Source organism: Musca autumnalis, unplaced genomic scaffold, assembly GCF_047663935.1.
Source record: "Musca autumnalis isolate F117 unplaced genomic scaffold, ASM4766393v1 scaffold_3, whole genome shotgun sequence".
In the NCBI taxonomy this organism is placed as follows: Eukaryota; Metazoa; Arthropoda; class Insecta; order Diptera; family Muscidae; genus Musca; species Musca autumnalis.
Genome location: NW_027411866.1, coordinates 84327880 through 84348414, shown reverse-complemented (window position 1 = coordinate 84348414; position 20535 = coordinate 84327880). Strand labels below are relative to the sequence as shown.

Here is a 20535-nt window from a genome sequence, read left to right as displayed (position 1 = left end):
TTTGAACTTCACTTGAATGAAGTGACTCTGACAGCAAGAACAACAACGATAAACAGACGGACATACTTGCATGTGATAGATAATAGTACAACTGAATTATATATTGTGGGTTATAAATATTATTGTTGTTATTATTTTTATTGCTGTGGAATAGATCATCAACATTATCATCACACTCATCAAATAAAAGTCATTCACTTGGAGGCAATAGAAAAAAAAAACAACACAATTGTAGAACAAGATAAGATAAGAAATAAAAATAAATAAAGCATTTATATATATATATATTTTTTTGAGTTCATTATTATGATTTTTATTATTTGGCTGTGTGCGTGAGTGTGCGATTACCTTTAATAGATTAAATGAAAAACTGGAACTATGGAGGCGACTACTTCAAATAAAATTTTTTGAAATTGGTGTCAACATTTTTTTATTTAATGATGAAATACATATTTATTATGTGAAAACTTTAAATCCGTAGATACCAGATAAGGACTACTTATGCGTCACATCGATCATTAATTTTTTTTTTTTAATCTCATCACATGGATAGCTCTTCTTTGTCATTTGGTATAACGTGTTTCATCAAGTGAAGAGAGCATTTGAAGCGGATTCGGATTTTCAGGGGGTTGAAAAAAAGGAAAAAAAAATAAAATAAAAAGGAGACTTGGGGAACTTGGTGAACGTAGCGTGGGGAACGAAGGCTCTTGATTAGGGAAGAAAAAAAATGTTAATGGACGCTTCGCGTATCTGATTCTTGGGATTCTACAGGGAAAAAAAGTCCACGGTTTTCTATAGAAAAAACCATCCTCAGGTTCCTGAGGAATTTTTTCTATAGAAAAAACCATCCTCAGGTTTCTGAGGAATTTTTTTCTATAGAAAAAACCATCCTCAGGTTCCTGAGGAATTTTTTTCTATAGAAAAACCATCCTCAGGTTCCTGAGGAAATTTTTTCTATAGAAAAAAACCATCCTCTGGTTCCTTAGGAAATTTTTTCTATAGAAAAAACCATCCTCTGGTTCCTTAGGAAATTTTTTCTATAGAAAAAACCATCCTCAGGTTCCTGAGGAAATTTTTTTCTATAGAAAAAACCAAACTCAGGTTACTGAGGAAAGGTTGCAGCTAATGTCTCGGGCTACAATTTCTCTGAAGCTATCACTTAGAAAAAACTTCGTTTCTTCGTCGAAAATGTAGAAAGTTCAACATATTTTGTCATCCTTTTTTTGTTTTTTGTATAGTAGAAATTTCCCCGGGATACTGAGAAGGGTTTTTTCTATAGAAAAAATTTCCTCAGGAGCCTGAGTATGGTTTTTTCTATAGAAAAAAATTCCTCAGGAACCTAAGGATGACAAAATACGGAGAACTTTCTACATTTTCGACTTTTTGGCCATGAAAACGAAGTTTTTTCTTAGGGATATGTTCAGAGAAATTGTAGCCCGAGACATTAGCCGCAACTTTCCTCAGGTACATGAGTATGACTTTTTCTATAGAAGAAAAAAACCATCCTCTGTCTTAACAAGATATTTACTTTTTCAGACAGTTAATGGCCTTGATTAACTTTGCTAAGGGCTAATCTTGCTGCGGTCTCCATATCTGAAATACTATCCAGCATGGGTTCCCACCAGCGTTGCCGACAGTTATTGATCGGAAATCGTCAAAAAAAATCGTCAAATCGTCAACAAAAATTGGGAATTCGTCAAAAAATCGTCAACATGGTCTAAAACTAGGTTTGTTTACCGTTTTATGCGATTTTTTCGCTGATAGTTTTGTTAATGAGACTGACAACATAAAATATACAACCCACAGCAATAAATCTAACCCTATCTCTCTTAAATATCGCTTTATAACCGCTCTATGGTTATCGAGTTTGCAGCAATGCAGCAAGGTATAGCTGGGTACTCGTTGTCAGTTTTGAATGACAGCTTATAGTTAAAATCTGGAAATTGCTATAATACATTAAAAAAAAAGCTCATAACATCGAGTTTGGAACATTGTTTTCCTTAAAGTCTATCGTGAAATTTTGGTCAAAATATAGTTATCGCCTTTTATTGCATGCAATTCTGGTTTACGTGAAAAATCGTCATTTTGGACCGTAAAATCGTCAAATCGTCATTTTTCAATTTCGGGCCAAAAAATCGTCAAAATGACGATAAATCGTCAAATTCGGCAACACTGGTTCCTACACCTACCGTGGCAAGGAACTCATACTGAAAATGCTGGAGCTTCTGTATCCAGATCTTCTATCATCTGGCTGGACAATCACTAGTCCAACCCCTTGTAAGGAGAATGGAGGGATGGATATTAGGGTGGTTGTGGGATCCATAGGGGAAGGGTATTTACGGAAGCATGGGAGAAAGTGGAATTTCGGTTTGGATTGGATTCGGTTGCCCCTGAATCCACTTCACGGAATTCGTGGCATATAGGAAGCGGCAAGCGCTACGCATCGTGTAGACTAATCTGTACCATTGTAAATCTTCTACAGCCGAACTACCCATATTTCTCACGAATTCTGAAGTATAAGAATGTGATTTCTGGACTAAGCAATTTAAAACTTTGGCGTCTTCGCTTCGTTTGAGTGGGACAAGGTGAGGACTTGTGTAGTAGGTAGGAAGAGCTTGGTCGGTCACCCTGAAAACTATTCTATGTACTTCTGTCTTCTGCTTCTTAAACTTGTATTGGAGATATTCTTAGATTCTCATACTTATGCCCTAACATATACGTTGGTGTCATATGCGACTATGTATATTAGGGTGGGGAGATTAGTATGGAAGGAAAAAACCTTTATGAGCGTTCCTTCAGGCAGTTTTGTTTTCACGAAAAATTTGCTCTTCCACAAGGTCAAAGCAGCCTGAAGGAGCATTTCGATGTACTAGATAGTTCTTAACTATTGCCTTGGCTATATTTTTTGTCTTAGTATTGGATCGAAAATCTTAATGGTTTGGATGCTAAAGGCCAAAACATCAAACACAAACAAACGTAAAAATATTGTGCATTTTCTACATTTACGACTTTTTAACCAAGAAAAACGAAGTTTTTCTAAGCATTATGTTCAGAGAAAATGTAGCTCGAGACAATAGCTACAACTTTGGATAAGTGATGTGAAAAAATTCTTGATATTTGATATTCACGAAGATTTTGGACACACACGTATGATCAAGGTCCCCAAGTCCCTCTCCTAGTCGACAGTACTTGAAGGTGCGGAAAAGGAAATCATATTGATCATTTTTATTAATTGAAAACACCCAACGAAATGTTTGTTGGGTTGTCACAACAACTCAATACACTTACCTATGAATTGGTGATGCACCAGCTGGTATCCGTTGCTGTTGCTGATAGGTTGACATATTTGCGGCAGCTTGTTGCTGCTGCTGTTGTTGTTGCTGATGCTGAGACTGTTGTGAATGCTGCTGCTGTGAATGATGTGAGGGCGGCTGTTGCTGTTGGGACGTAGGTCCATTATCAGCAGATTGTTTTTGCTGTTGCTGTTGTTGCTGCTGCTGCTGTTGTTGTTGTAAATGATGATGGAGATGCAATTGTTGTTGATGTTGGTGATGTTGATGCTGCTGCTGCTGTTGTTGCTGCTGCTGTTGTTGTTGTTGCTGTTGACTTTGACCACCATTAGGTGGCGGCTGAGGACCACCAACCTGTACTGATGAACGTATGGCTGCTTCCATTTCATGCCGAAATTCATAGAAAATATTTTGTTGTTGTTTTGCTTTTCTTCTATTCTATCAACGTATTAAGCCTCAGCATCATTATGGGTAGCAGCAGTATCGGTAGCAAGATTAGGGGATTTTTTAAACACTTTGTGTAAATTTTTTCAATAAATGTTGTTACTGTTGTAATGCAGTGATGGTGATGGAGGGTGGCGTGGCCTTAAGAAATGTTGAGGGGGGTTCTCTTATTTTTTCCCTTTTTTCAATGATTAAAACACATTTTTGTGAAATATTTTTTTTTTTTTTGCTCTGCTTTTTCCCACTTGGCATTGAATTTCTTACTTTAATTTTTTAATTACTTTTCTATTTTTCCACTGACGTAATTTTTTCAATATTTGAGGAATAATATTTAATATTATTTTTGCGAAATATTTCTTTATTTTTTACATTTAGAAAATGATTTTTCCAAAAGAACGATTTTCTTACACTTAAATAATTTTTTTCTTTTGCAAATTTTTTTTTTCAGCTTGAAGCCTTAAAACTATTTTTTTATTTTCTTTATATTTGAACCACTTCTTTTTTTAGATTTTATAAGATGCGGCTTTTTTAATGGATATATTTTTTAATTATTATATGATAATTATTTTTATTTAATTAGCTTACTTCTTTTTTTCTAATATTATGAAGAATTATATTTTTTTATATTTTTTTTATTTTAAAAAAAGAACACAAGTTTTCTTTAGTAAAACTAATAATTTCCACATTTTTTTATTTTTTTTTTTATTTATTTCTCTTCCTCTGCCGTATTCAAGAATTGCATTTGAATATTTCTTTTGATACTTTCAGAAAATTGGAGAGATATCATGGGAGATTTTCACATCCTGCAAAGAAAATTGAAAATAAAAAATAACTAAATAATAAAAAAAAGAAAAAATATGTTTTTATAAAAATAAAAATTTTTTCGTATCGAGCAATCACACCACGTCGTTTTTCTTTACAAAATTTTTGGTTAATTGGTATTATTGGGCAATGATTTTTGTTGCAGATATCAGAACTGTCCTGTTTTATAATCTTGAATTGGTGTTCATGGTTTTCTTTGAAGAGTCCTTGGATATGTTGACATTTTATGGTTCGGACTTCAAATCGGTAGTTGGGAATCTAAAAATAAATAGAAAGAAAACAACATTATTAATTTTTTTTACGAATTAAAAAAGTTGTTATAAAAATAAATATTCAATTTAATTTTTCTTAGCACTAGTCCCCATTTAATTTGGCTAATTTTCTTGGTTTGTTAGGTAGAGAGAGGTCAGGATAATGATAACCCCTCCACGTCCCAACACCACCAACACAATGAAAATTTCGGCAAAGACCACGAGACTTCTAAAAACTTTAGCAAGCGGTCTATGAAAAAGGGCTCTAAATATTCACAAATTTCTAGGTAGCGCACGGAAACAAATTATGAAACGTTTGCAAATGTTTCTTTCGTATTTTCCATAAGAACAAAACGAAACTTATCCCATGTTGACCGAACTCGCTATTTAGTTTATTTAAAAACTATTTAACACATCAACAACAATGATAAAGCGTTATTTCACTTATTTATCCATTGAAAATTTAAGAGTTGACAAAGGGAAACTTCTTGACGAACAAAAATACCTTAAAAATCTCGGTGTTCAAGAATTTTGTAGAGAAACTTTTCAAAAAGACACAATGCGCACTAAAATACTTGTCACGCTAGCCTCTCCCAATGATGAATACATATTTCAAAGTCGTTTAACATATCGAGTCGCAAGAAATTTGTCGCTTAACTTTTATTGAGCTAACCGGAACCTACGCTGCGTGTCACGCGTGCCTTGCCTATAAAAACATTACATTTCGCTTCACTTGAGTTTCCAGAAAAAAACTGAAAACTTCGGGTCATCATAAAAAAGATTTAAGTCGTTTAAAAGGACAGATGATTATGAAAAATACTTCAAAAGTCTTTAAACTCTCAGAACTCAAGAATTTCGTAGTAAAACACTTTGCCGGCCACTAAACTGCGTGTCAGTATTTTCGAGAGCCATGTTGTGTTTTACGCTTGCCTTGGATCTCAAAACATTACATTTCGTTTCATTGTGTCTTCTACGAAAACCATGATATCATAAAAATTTTAAGACGTTTAGAAGGACCGAAGGAGATGAATTATAATATTTCAAAAAATTATTATATTTTAGTACTCAAAAATTTCCTAGTGAAGCTTTTCAAGAAGACACTACGCCAGCCACCAAATTGCGTGCCAAAAGTGCCTATCCTTAATGATGCATAAATATTTCAAAGATGCTTAGTATGCCCAAGAAATCTCAGTGCTCAAGAAATTACTAGTAATTTTTTTACGAAGAAAATGTGCTCACAGAATTGCGTGTCACGCGTGCCTTGGCTAATGGTATTTATTTCAAAGATGTTTAGGGTATTCCTCTCAAGAAATTTGTCGAGTTACTTTTCGTGAACTAACCGAACCTCGTTGCACGGCATATGTGGGCTCATGATATTCCTTGAGTAATTGTTCGTGAGCTACTCGAAACCATGCGTGTCTTTTCCATAAAAATCAATATTTTACTTGTGACTTTGGATAAAGACCTTGATAAAAATTCTTTAAAATTGCAATGCTCTTTCAATGTTTTTCTTTTCATGAAGATACTAGGCGTGCTTGCCTCCCCTCATGATGAATAAATATATTTTAAAAATATTTATCAAGAAATTCGTAGATTAACTTTTTATGAGGTACCCGAATCCCATAAACTACGTGTCACGCGTGCTTTGTATATAAAAATCATTATTTCACTTATTTTTCCAATGAAAACTTGGAGTCATCAAGTTGTTGATGAATAAAAAAACTTTAAAATCTCAGTACTCTGTACTTAAGAATTTTGTAGAGAAACATTTCCAGATGGTACTATGCACACCAACATGAGTGTCACGCGTGTCTCGTGTAATTATTCGTGACCAACCCAAATTCCATATGATGTGTGTCACGCGTGCTTTATATACAAAAAGCAATAGTTCACATATTTTTTCACTGAAAATTCTTTAAAATTTCAGTGTTCAAAAATTTCGTAGTGAAGTTCTCGAAGAAGACAATATGCGGCCCAAAATGCGTGTCACGAATGCCTCGCCTAATGATGAACAAATTGTTCAAGATGTTAAATTTGGTAGTGTAATTATTCGTGAGTTACACGAAACCCATTGCGTGCCATGTCGCGTGTCACGCGTGCCTTGTAATAGCCAACATTAAAAAATTTTGCATTTAGTCTTAATTCCTTAATATACCAGCTTTAATTCAGAGTATAATTAAGATGATACTTAATGCTTCTATTTCAATCCTCCTGTGATAATTACCTAAAATTATAAATTCTAGGGACAAAGTGACATACCAATTTCAAAGTGTTCCCCATTTAATAGGTTAAAAAGTATGACTTGCAATATTGTATCTTTGATCATCATCATGTTATCGATTTCCTGGGGATTTCAAAATAAAAGTTTTTCATTTTCGTATAACTTTGTAACAGAAAGTATTTTCTCATCACCACCGCAGCAAAGTAAAAGAAATTCATTTCAGAATACATTACAGAACCAAAAAAAAAGAAAAGAGAATTTTCATTGAAATTTTCTGATAACTTTGACATGCCTTTTCCAATACATAGAAGAAATGTATTCTTTGGAAACAATCCAAGCTAAATAAGGGGATGACAACTTTCTTCAATCAATTAAATCCCCATGAGATGGATGGAAGATATTGTGACACAAGGAATGCTATATACACAAATATACATACATACATATGTATATAGGGATGTGTGTATATTAGGGTTATAAGTTTTTTGCAATTTTTGCAAATATCAAAAATACCACCATATAGCCGTGTAGAGCATGAAAAACTACTATGAAATATGGTGTCATATTTTCTCTATCGCGAAAAAGTTTCCGCACCAAATGCATTGAAGTTTAGTAATGCATTATTTAATTTTATTTATTCTAATGACATATACGCTTTTCGTAATAACTAATTAATAGTTTTAATCTAATTTCAAACCAATATCAAACCATTCTGGACGTATTTGTTAACAAATCGCGATATTTCAGAGCATTTAATGCACCTTTGACAATGTTGAAATTTTTTGTTTTTCTTTATAAACTCGCCAATTTTATGTTTATATTTATTATACCTATCGGACACAAGAATATATGGTCATTTGCAACGAATTCGCGAAAGTTGCAGACTGTTTTTAATGACTTTGCCGGTGAGAATCGTGTTTGTTTTCTATAAATATTAATTCAAACAAAGAAAATTTAAATTTTTAAATAGAAAAAATATCAAAAGGGCTTTAGTAATCGCAGTCGGCGCGGAAACTTTTTTCACCGAATCGAACTAAAACACGCGTTTTCGTTATCAGGACAATATTCCGCACATGGTACTGGCGTGGTTTTTTTTTTTTTTTTTTTTTGATTATAGCCCTAGTGTATATAGCAACAGCAACAACAAAATATTTTATTCAATGTCTTGGCCTTTACTAAGCAACGACGCAATAAAATACGTTTTAATTTGTTTGGCAAGCTCCCTTCCTCCCCTTACGTGGGGGAGGCGATACTCTTAAAATGTCCTTCACAAATAATTCCACACAACAAATAACAAATTCCAATTATGTTGCCACACGAAATATTTGTTCTTTTTTTCCTTTTTGTTATATTGACGTCAGTAGTATTAACAACAAGCAAAACCCAGCAACAAAAATTGAAACAAATACCACCATGTAATGATGGAAAAAAGGAAGACTGAATGTTTTCTTCTCCTCTTCACATAATTGTGTTATGAACCCAATAATAAATACAAAAATTCGTTAATGTGAGGAAATGTAGGAGATTTTCTGGGAAATCCAATAAACACGCAACTTTATTTTACGCTGTTAAAAATATTTTTGGTGTTTATATATTCCCGACATGATTGGTCCCTTTTTCCATGCTACAAAATTAACAAAAAGAAATATAAATAAAAATCTGCCCCCTTTGCAAACCATTCTAAAATCAGCATTTCAAATGTTTACTAATTTATTGCATTCAAAAATAAAGTTTAGATTATCAGCTCTTATCGTTGAATGCCAAGAAGAAAGAAAAAAAAAACGTTTGGCACGTTTGCAAAAAAAAAAATCCGCAAAACAACAAAACCCAACCAGCAGCTATCAAAAGTGGGTTAATGATATAAATATTCTACAAAGGAGAAAAATAAAACGCAACACAACAATAATACAAATGGAACACAAAGAACGAACGTCTTGCGACGAACATCAGAGATTATAACCAGATTAAGTTTCCCAAAAACAACAAAACTGACAGCCAACGACAAACCCATCTCAAAATTGCCATACCAACCCAACAATGATGAAACCCATCATGAAATGCGGGTAGGATACAAAATTAATTTCTCAAGAAATCAACAAAGACGCAGAAGAAGAAGCAGCAGAAGATACAATTTATTTATTGTTGTCCATGACAGACATTAGCATAATTAAGAAGAAGAAAAAAACCGGATTAATAGGGGGCACAGAGACAGGCAGGCAGTCAAGTCAGTCTGTTCGGGACACTCAACGAAATCATGGAAAATTTCCATGGTGGTGCCTATTATGAAATTAACAAAAAGTTGAATTTAATATCACAGAAAAAGAAATGTGTTAATTAAAAAAGACAATCTCACGACACACAAAAAATACATAATAAAAATCAAACAATAAAAAAATTAATAGTCTGTTCCTCTAAGACGATTCGAATTCAAATTCCTTCGAAAAAATATATTACAAAGATTTTCAATATTTTTACAAGTTATCAGAAACCGTTGAGATGTAGACTGCAAGACACGCGGGTATTCTCCAAAAACCTTATACACTCCAATTTCTCTATGGGGATTATTCTGAATGAGATTTACCCGTCAGTTTTGTCTCTCTGCCGTTTCAACTTAAAGGAGAAAGTGAAAAAAATAACTCACGGGGAGTTTTCATTCAAAATAACCCGCTATATCTTCACGCCCGTTATTGCAATATGCACGCCAAGTTGCGTGTCACGCGTGCTTTCCCTAATGATGAATAAATGCAGTCGAACTTTTCTATAACAAATAATTCTCAAGTATATTTTGACGAAATCCAATTCAAACAATTTGGATTTAGCTATGTCTGTCTGTCCGCCACACGGTGGTTCAGAAACTTACTCATGTACTAAATTTTATGAAATTGCAAATTTAGTGGACTAGAACTTTTGTGGAACAACATGGAACATTGTTCTGTTTTCACAGAAAGATGCCGGAGAGTCTCGTTTTTCAGTCCATATATACTCTTGTACCCGACCAGTTCCGTCCGTTTGCCACTTTTTTAAATTTATTGACTTTATATGGGTTTTTATACGAATTATATAAGTTTTGTGAAAACCCAAGGAGTATTTTTTAATTTTTGAAAAAATTAAATTTTGATGAGGGTATCGTTTGCCTTGTTTGTAAAATTTTTGCGGGTTAAGGATTGTTTGGCTGCAGGCTTTTTAAATAAAAAATCTGATGTTCTGATTTAAATTTCTTTATTTTTCAATATTTCGATTGGAACCTCCAAACATCTTCAGGGAATTGAAAGAGAGTTGTGGTAAGTTTGCTGCCAAGTACTTTCACAACTTTTAGTTGAAGAAAGTACTTGGCAGCAATCTTACCACAACTCTCTTTCAATTCCCTGAAGATGATTGGAGGTTCCAATCGAAATATTGGAAAATAAAGAAATTTAAATCAGAACATCAGATTTTTTATTTAAAAAGCCGGCAGCCAAACAATCCTTAACCCGCAAAATTAAATTTTTTTGTAATTGTTTTTTTAAAAGTTTGTGAAAAAAAAAATTAAAAAAAAATTAGACATTTCTTCTAGTTTTTTTTTTTTTTTTTTGTATTTTTATAATTTATTTATTGGCGTTTGACCATCTTTAATATATAGGAAGATATAAAAAACACAAAAACACTGATATTTTGATGAAAAATAATAAAAAAAACTCAAACGTTTAACTTTAGCCTTGAATTTCTCTGCAACTACCAGACCGAATTTGACCGGGTAAGTGCACCGATAGTCGGCACTTTAAGAGTTTGCCTAACTTCAATCTTTGCCATTCCGAAACAATTTGGCCAATTGCAATGAAAGAAAGCTTATTTGCTTCGAAATTTTGTTTACTTTCTGATGACATAAAGAAATGTTGAATTATTTCTTTAAAAACTTGTGAAATTTGCGAATTTGTTAGAATAGTGCTTTCTTGCTAGTAGTCGGCATCACATGTTCCAATTGTCGACACCTTGTATTTTAGTATATTAATGTCCTTTTTTATTATTTTAAATAACAAAAAGCCTACTTTTACACAAATAATTCATATTTTAACCGATATTGCTTTCAAAAAATAAATAAAATAAAGATTTTGTTAACATTTGGAATTCATTTAAAATTGTTCGTTTTAGATTTGTTTTTAACATAAAATATATTACTTGAAAGGTCAGTAGTATTTACAGTATTAGTTCATATTCCAAATAATTGTGCATCATAAAAGTAGGAAATTGTAAATATATTGCTTAAATAAATTAGTTGGTTCTATAGTCGGCAACTATTACCCAATTGCCGGCATGACACAAATGTACGCACTTCAAACCATGCCTAAAATCACTAAAAAGTCATAATTTTCATCAAACTATTTTTGAAAATTAGACTTTAAAGTATTTATTTAACATTTTTGTACAATTTTGAGCTAAAAATAACGGGCAAATGGGGTGTTTTTCACCCCATGCCGGCTTCTGGCAAACTTTACATTTTGTTGTCCCTAAAGTCGGCATCGGCAAAAAGGCCAGAATTAAAATAATTTTTTAATAATTTATTTTTCTAAAGTGTTCTTTTGACTATTCTCTGCGAACACAACAACAATTTTGCAAAAGTTTTTTTTTATGTTATGTTGACGTCTCGACTATTTTTTCTTAAGGGACATGCATTTTCGGTTATGGTGAAAAACGCTCACTAACAAAAAGTTAAATTCAGTTATAATAAATGGTCTTAGCTTAATGAAATTTTACACATTGTTATTTGAATTAATTCTCTTTCGAGTTGAGCTATTTAGACCTAATAGGTACATTGAAAAATTAGGAATCCACCGAAGTCCCACACATTCAACCACTATGCTACGTTTCACGGGTGGTTAGACCGATCATCAGGCATATTGAATGGTGTTTTTTAGTGGGTGGACGAAGGCTAAGCTTGGAGACTAGCATTTATATCACAAATCATTCGAAATTTGTATATTCGAATTATTTATTTATTTTAATGTTAGTCATTTAATTCCAAACCTTTCCTATAGTCCGACTTGGCTGGTAACCCTATTTTTTCAATGCTTTATTACAAATACTAAGGCAGCTTTTTTCCACCTTTATTTTATTTGTTCTTCTGTATCAGAAGATTTTGATCACCAATATTTGTCATCGGAATCTTTGACAAGTTGATGGTGGCTTAGAACGCTAAGACGCCTGCAACCGTGTCACTTGGTTGTTGGGGTCCCAGGTTCGAATCCCAGCCTGGCTCATGCTGAAATCATTTTTTTGTTTTGCCTTATTAAGGCGAAGGCCATTTTTAGAGTGATATTTGAATTAATTCTCTTTCGAGTTGAGCTATTTAGACCTAATAGGTACATTGAAAAATTAGGAATCCACCGAAGTCCCACACATTCAACCACTATGCTACGTTTCACGGGTGGTTAGACCGATCATTAGGCATATTGAATGGTGTTTTTTAGTGGGTGGACGAAGGCTAAGCTTGGAGACTAGCATTTATATCACAAATCATTCGAAATTTGTATATTCGAATTATTTATTTATTTTAATGTTAGTCATTTAATTCCAAACCTTTCCTATAGTCCGACTTGGCTGGTAACCCTATTTTTTCAATGCTTTATTACAAATACTAAGGCAGCTTTTTTCCACCTTTATTTTATTTGTTCTTTTTTATTGTTAGCTGAGAGTATTGTTGAAGCTTTTTTGATATTATTTTCATATTTTTTTACAGTAATTTTGAGTTAATTAAACTCAAATACGAAAGATGCCGAAGATCGGAGCACTTATCCTATAATTTATCCTAAAGGTGATTGTATTATCTGTTTAAAAAAAAAAGTATGTATTATGAAAATATCTCTATCCGTTAAAATGTTACAGAATTTTGACCAGGAAAAAACGATTTTGAACCACTGTGCGCCGGCCGGGCGGTCTGCTTTGTGCGCAATATTTTTTCCTAACGTAGATCAAGTTCAAATATGGGCCATATCGGTCCACCTTTCCACTACAAACGTTTTCGCTAAAGTGGTGCTTACAAAAGGGGGTAACCGATTTGTCAAATATTTTATGTAAAATTCAATATTTTCTTTGTCTTAATTTGTTGCATTAGACTAGTTTCAACTCAAGGGGGGAAAATCGATGGCGGATTTTTTAGGCGGCGATTTTCGGCCAAAAATATATTTTTGCATTGTTATTGCATATACATATTTGCATGTTTTTTATATGACCCCAAATATCGAAATATTGGGCCTGAAAGCGCCTAGAGTCCAATCGGATAAGAAATAAAAAACATACAAAAATCCGATGTCTACTAATTATATTACCTTTATAATATGAGTGTCTGCATCGAGATGATAAAAATACATTGGCGGCTTTTATTTCAATTTGGCCTTCAGTCATGATTTGTATTTGAATATAGAAATTATAGAGAGATGATTATCATACGAAACCGCAATAGTAATAAATTTTATAATATATTCAATCTCCATTGTTTTATGTTTAAAATAATCTCGTTTTTTATTTAAACTTATGAATCACAGACGCCTTTCATTCATATGGAAATTTAATTTGATAATAAAGATTTTATTTTAAAGCAAAAAAAGTTTTCCAAAGTGCAGTTTATTATTGAATGTGACTCAGGCCATTAACTAAGATTAGACATGTAGTTTGTTTTTTGGTGGGCGTTTTAAGATTAATACGACATTTGAAAAATTTTCAATGAAAGGCAACAACAATTTCATTATGAAAAGTTTTTAATATTCCCCAAGGTCATAATTATAGGGACATGTTTTGTTTGTCAAATTACTAAGGCCATTAATTAAGGAGAATAAAAATGATTGAAGGGAAACCACTTCTAATTAAATCGGGGGGGGTGGCTGCTGCTACCTATAGACTGCAAATTATATTTAATCAATATTAATGAGGAGTATCATCTCTACACGTGTTCGTCAAAGCGAAGAGAAGAGTACACACAACTATTTGCATGGAATTCATTTGTAAATTTAATAGTAAACAACATCACTAAAATCGAAAATTATGATGAGCTTCGATTCGAAACCTTTTAAATTTAAGCCTAAAGGCACCTCATACAACGTAATGAAGTAAAATAATTGCGAAAAAGTCAAGGACCCATATCTTCCTCCCAGAAACCTATATATGTATGTTTTTCATCGTTGTACAAAGGACTACCTTATGGTAAAAAAAAATTCAATTCGAACCAAGAGGTGTCCCTAAACAAAACTTGTTCCAAAACTGATTACAAAGTAAAAAAGTATCAGTCGGTTTTGCCGACAGAGACATGCCCTCAGCCTATGTGAATTGAAACTTTCATCTACGGACAGATCGAATGTACTTAGGGTTTTTTTCAGAATTGTTGGCCCTTTTTGGACATTTGAACTTGCCGACAAAAATGTGGATTAGGATTGAAGTTCAAAAAGGTTGCGGAGGAGGTACTTAAAGGAATGGATCGACATAGTCCATTATGGAAGTGGATCGTTTTTGAGAGTCATATCTTTTCGTTTCCGGTATTGCCCATCTTCGGACTGAAACTAAGTTTGGACAAAATATGACCAAATTTTGAACCACATCTGTTGATCAGTTCGAGAGATCGTGCTCTCCAGCCACTACATATCGTCCGTGTCATGCTTAAGTGTTCCATACGCCATTTTTGACATTTTGGAATAAAGGTACTTTATAAGGTTTTGAACCATGCTCTTTCAGATTTTTTGGTCGGTTTTTCTCTATCTCTTATAGTTTCTGAGATATTCAGATGCCAGAATGTTCCATATCCGCTTTGTGACCCAAAATATCTTGTCGTTTTGTTCCATATCCATTTTGTTCCATTCCGTATGGAACAAAACAACTTTGAACTTTTTAGTTCCATATCCATGTCGTTTGGCGTATGGAACAAAATGAGACAAAAACGAATTGTTCAGCACCAAAAATGATGGCTTTTGGAACAAAAAACTGCCAATTTTTGCCAAGTTACGAATAATGTGGCGTATAGAACAAATCGTTTTAAAGGACTTGGTTTAAAAACTGAAGAATAATAGTTTCTAGTTTCGTTTAAACAAAAAATCCCTAGTTTAAAGACAAAATTTTGATGTAAGTCCACAAAAATATACGCAAAAACGTTCATTCGACTTGAAGCTAGTGTGGGCACCGACTAAAAAAATGGTATTATAAGAAATACGCGTTTTAATTTTTAATGTTACCTTAGAAATGCAAAATATCAATCCGTTTTGTCCGATTTTACCACAAAAAATAGTGATAAGTGGAGGCAGTCCCTTAAATAAATGTTAAGGAAACCTATAATAATGGTCCTTATTGAGAAAAATAAATGTTTCATTTAACGTCCTGATTTTTCAACTCCACAGTAGCACTTCATATAAGGGAGGTGGAACACGATTGATAAAAAGTGTTTTGTTATTTTTTATTTTTGCCTTATTAAGGCGAAGGCCATTTATAGTGATATTTAATTAATTCTCTTTCGAGTTGAGCTGTTAGGCCTTTAGAGATACATTGAAAAATTAGGAGTCTACCGAAGTCCCACGCATCCAACCATTACACTACGTTTCACGGGTGGTAAATCCGATCTTCAGGTGTATTAGGATGTTGTTTTTGTGGCAGACGAAGGCAAAGCTTGGTAACTGGTATATATATCGAACTTCATTAGATAAATGTATATGCGAAATTATGTCAGTTAATTGAAACTCCAAACTTTTCCTATAGTCCTGCTTGGTAATCCCATTTTTCAATGTTCACAAATACTATGGTAAGTTTTATTCCTACATCATTAGTAATTGCTCTTCTATATCAGAAGATTTTATATTTTGTTTGTGTTTTGGTTGAAATGTGACAAAACGTGTTCCATGTGACACAAACTGTCAAAAACATGAAAAAAAAATCCATGGAACAATTCATCAACTTTTTGCAATTATAAAAATTGGCCATAACTTCTAGACTATCACAGGTATCTGACTAAAATAAACTACTGATATATTCCATGAGTTTAGTTAAGTTGAACTGAGCTCTTAAAATATTGGATTATTGCACCATTTTTATCCTGTATGGCCTTAAACATTAACTTGAGTTTTTCTCGAATCAGGCAAATGGCATATGGAACACTTAAGCATGACACCGACGATATGGTGCCACAGGAGTTTTTTCACCTTTTGGGCTGTTTTCTCAAGAAGTATGGACTTGCTCCTGAAAAAACTTTTGTCGTCGTAATTGAGGCAGCGAATGCAAGTTGCTTCAACAAAAATCAAAGTAATTCGAGATCAGGTCTTAAAGGTCTTATCCGAAACTTTTTGTGGGAGGTACCAGAAGATGTGGACTAAATTAGTCCATATTCGAACCTGATATACATATGGCAGATGTATTAGGATGTGATGAAGAGTTATCGTGCGCACAATTTTTCCGAACATTTTTGAACTTTTGTGGGGTAGGTACCTGAAGGAGTAGGCCGATAGGGCTTATCTTCGAACTGAAACAAAGTTTAAACAAAATATTACGAAGGCCAAATTATGGACCGAAACGGCAGATCCGTTCGAGAGTTATCTTGCGCTTCAACCACTACACTCGGTATCATAGGTTTTTTTTTTTTTTTTTTTTTTGAAACTTGTGCCGTCGTATGGAGGACAGTGAATACAAGTTGCTACAACAAAAAGCAAAACGATTCGAAAACAGGTCCTAAACTGAACTTATCCGAAATTTTGTGTGTGAGGTACCCGAAGGAGTGGACCGATTGAGTCCATATTGGAACCTCATCTAAGTCTGGTAGACATTTCACGATGTGCAAAGTATGGACCAAATCGGTTACTCCCTCAACAGTTATCGTACGCAGCAATATTCCGAACATTTTCGAACTTTTGTAGGGGAGGTACCTGAAGTAGTGGACCGATATAACACATCTTCGAACTTGAACTAAGTTTGGACAAAATATTACGAAAGCAAAATCTTGGACCAAATCGGTTGATCCGTTCGAGAGTTATCGTGCGCCCCAACCAGCCATACAGACAGACGGACGGACATGACTAAATCAGCTCCAAATTGTCTGAAACGGATTTCGTCCAAACATACTTGGGGTCTAAAACCATTATTTCGATATAGTGTATATACCCTCGTTGGCATAAATGCTGAGGGTATAAAAAGCAATTTTCTAGTGCTGCATTGGGGTCTTCCGTCAACTTCTTTAATCATTCCCCAGTCAATTCGTGGGGTTAATATTTTGGACCTGCCATGTAACGTATTTAGTTTGAGCCCGCCTTCTCTCTCAGCGCGGTATATGATGTTGTATACAGTTTTCAGCTTATGAGAGGTGATTTTAGCGATTTCTGTGGCGGATTACCTTTATTATAATTACCTGACCTACTCTTTTTCTGAATATACTGTTGATCAAAAATGATGGATCTACATGCCCACATACCATAAAAGTCATAAACCTTAATTGCAAAAATTCGCGAGGAAAATCCCACGATTTCATTACACATTGATTCATTTTGCAATTATTTAGTTGAAGCCGCAAAAACTAGGTACCTATCCTTTTTGCCCGTTGTTTTTGTTATTTCCGACCGATTTATTGGCTTGATGTTGTCATTAACAAAAACCCAACATTATTGAAAGAATTCCTTGTAGTAATTCGTAATTAAAGATCTAAATCGTTTGCAATAATTTAGTTGATTAACTGTAGCTAAAATGCACGGATTCCAATCTTAAGTAGTATATTTTGGAAAAAAAATTAAATGGGCGGAACTTACCCAGCCTACTTAGGTTATTCCCGATGCAAACTTTCAAAACGCTGATACACGTGTGTCTCATATTTTAAAGAAGCTTTATTTTCAATGAAGTCTTGTATTTTAACATTTCTATGTAATTCCGTTAATAAAAAATATTTCCTAAAACTTCATAAATTATAAGCATAAAGAGAAGTTTTAAGACATTTTAACCCCACAGTTTAATGTGTGGCATGCAGCTTAATACTCTTTTATTTGGCAATGCGAAAAACGAACATGTTGACGACCTCCACCGTCGTCATTCTCATAGCAACAATTTTCGTTAATCAAACTAATCCAAAATGTCATTATAATTCTCTTTTGGATCTTCCTCCCTCCCACTTACCCACTTATCTATAATTTACAAGACTCTTTCATATTGTCTTTTCATTCCATAACAATTGATCATTATCGAGCTCAGATGAACTCAAAGTTCATGTGCGACCTCACTCAGTCAGTCCGTCGTCTTATCGTGCATTACAACATTTCGTACAAAGATTTGCCTATATGTAGGAATGGATTTTATGATTAATCTACGGGTTTCTGGTTAATATGTATTCGTAATTGTTGGTTGGTGTTGTTGCTGTTACTTTATTGCGTGCCGTCCCAGCAAACACAATGTCGGACGTCCGACGCGTCTGCTCAAAGTCGGAAGTTTTTTCCGACGCGCCTGACCGACTTCGGTCCGAACTCTGTCCGACTAGTCTGACGAACTTTTTCCTGTCCTCTCTCTCCCTCTCTGAAGGGAATTTTTCTATTTTCCCTTGTGCTGCTTTGGCAAAACTAAGTGTAAATAAGCAGAGAGAAAACAAAATTTACATGTTTCGCTCGCACATTGTAAATGTGTAATTGTTGATGTGCCGACGCATCAACGTCGAAAAATTGAGTGTTCGGGTTTTAATTTCTGTATCGGAGAACAAATTTGGTTTATTTTTGTTATGCGTGTTGATGCATGATAGTGTTTAAATGTTATTCATAGCGATCGGTTGCATACACTTTTCTTTATTTTAATGAAGTTAATGAAAGTAAAGATTTTCTTCGTCAAACTTCATCACTATTCCGTGGAAAGTCATATGTTTCATATTTGTATGTGGCCAATGTTAAGTTTCTTAACACTGTTATGTGTATCAACATTTTTTGCATGTGAATGAAGACATGTATTTTTTCATATATTAATAACAATTGTTACATATTTCACAGGTCGTGTTGACGAATTTTTTGTTCTCCACAGTTTGTTTGTCCACCAAGTTCAGCATTTAACACAGCATAAGATGATATTAAAAACTTTAATATGTTTATAGTAGATAAACTTTTGTAGGATTTGGATATTTCATGAATTAACTGTGTATTTTCAACATCTTTTAATAATAAAAACAAATTCTGGTCGAATGCTGGAAAATAAATCAGAAGTTCATACGATAGTTCATCTGACTTCGGACCAAATTCGGTCCGAAAGTCGGCAAACACTTTCGAATTTCATAAGATTTTACTTCCGAATTCGGACCGATATCTGTCCGAAAGTCGGTAAATAAATCAGAAATTTATACGATAGTTCATCAGAGTTCGGACCGAATTCGGTCCGAAAGTCGGCTAAAACATCCGATTTTCATCCGAATTTCGGTCAGAGAACACGTCAACCACGCCATATGACTTTCGGTCAGAGTTCGGACAGAATTCGGATCCGAACTCGGACGTTTCATCCGACTTTCGGACCGAATTCGGTCCGAACTCTGATGTTTCTTCCGATTTTGGTTTGCTGGGGTTTTACAAGAGTATGTATGTACTTGTTATTTTGAATGAGTGCGGGAAACATGTTCTCCCCCCTCTTCCTCTCTCTCACTTTACACTTACAAAATAATGCCTATTCATTACATCTCTCTGACGTCGATTTAACTCTGTGGCCCTCTTTCTCTTTACAAAAAACAAAAAATAATTCGATGATTATTGCATTGATCTATTAAAGGCCTACGATGTCACTGTTGTTGTTGTTGTTGCTGGTTTGGTTATCAGCACGACTATAGCTGACTGACAGGCAGCAGAATGGTCTTAATAGCCGGTTTTTTCATAAGCAAACATCCACATACACTTGTGCTTTGGACTTTGTTGTTGGTTCGGCTGGCTGACTGGGTCCGTTCGTTTGTTTATTATTCCTTCTTTGTTGTTGTGAATTTTTTTTCGTTTCTCTGCTTATTCTTCTTGACTTAATATTTCATTTGTGTTGGGTTGCCAGTCGAGTAAATGTATGGAGTTGTTGTTGCTGCTGCTTTTTGCCGTTGTTTGATTTAAAACATTGTTGCTTATAATTGCCTGTCTGCCAGTCAGTCAGCCCGTCAGTGAGTCAGTCAGACTAAATGACAGGCAAAGAAAAATGTGTGTAGGTCTTGTCTGGTTTTTGCTACGTTGCCACATTTCATTTGCAAACACACACACGAATGAATATGAATTGTCGGTCGTTTATAAAGTCTAAACACGTCAAACGACGATACAACATACCGACATACACAGCAACAACAAAACTTGGTGATTGTTGTTGTTTAGCCAGCCAGTCATACATGCAACAACAACAACAACGAGACAATATGATGACGACGTTGAAAACGAGTAGAATACCAACAACAAAATTAATTTTTTTGCTGAGCTGTTCTTTATCCGTTGGTCCAAACGACCAGTTTGACTGACCATTGTCCAAACGTCGGCTGGTCGGTCAGTCCGTCTATCATTAGTTGTTCTTTGTAAATGTGTCGTTTTTTTTG

At 34.1% G+C, this 20535-nt stretch overlaps 1 protein-coding gene across 4 annotated transcripts in view; it reads right to left on the bottom strand.

Annotated features, from left to right (window-relative positions):
* The window catches only part of Smr (nuclear receptor corepressor smrter), a 239828-nt gene that overhangs the window by 185984 nt on the left and 33309 nt on the right, over positions 1-20535 (bottom strand). For 3 of the 4 annotated variants that reach the window (XM_073972309.1, XM_073972312.1, XM_073972310.1), the window contains one exon: positions 3289-4537. In XM_073972309.1, coding sequence (XP_073828410.1) covers positions 3289-3674 — 386 coding nt within the window. In that variant the 5' untranslated portion in view covers positions 3675-4537. The remainder of the gene's footprint in view (positions 1-3288; positions 4538-20535) is intronic. The other variant, XM_073972311.1, reaches the window with a different exon arrangement.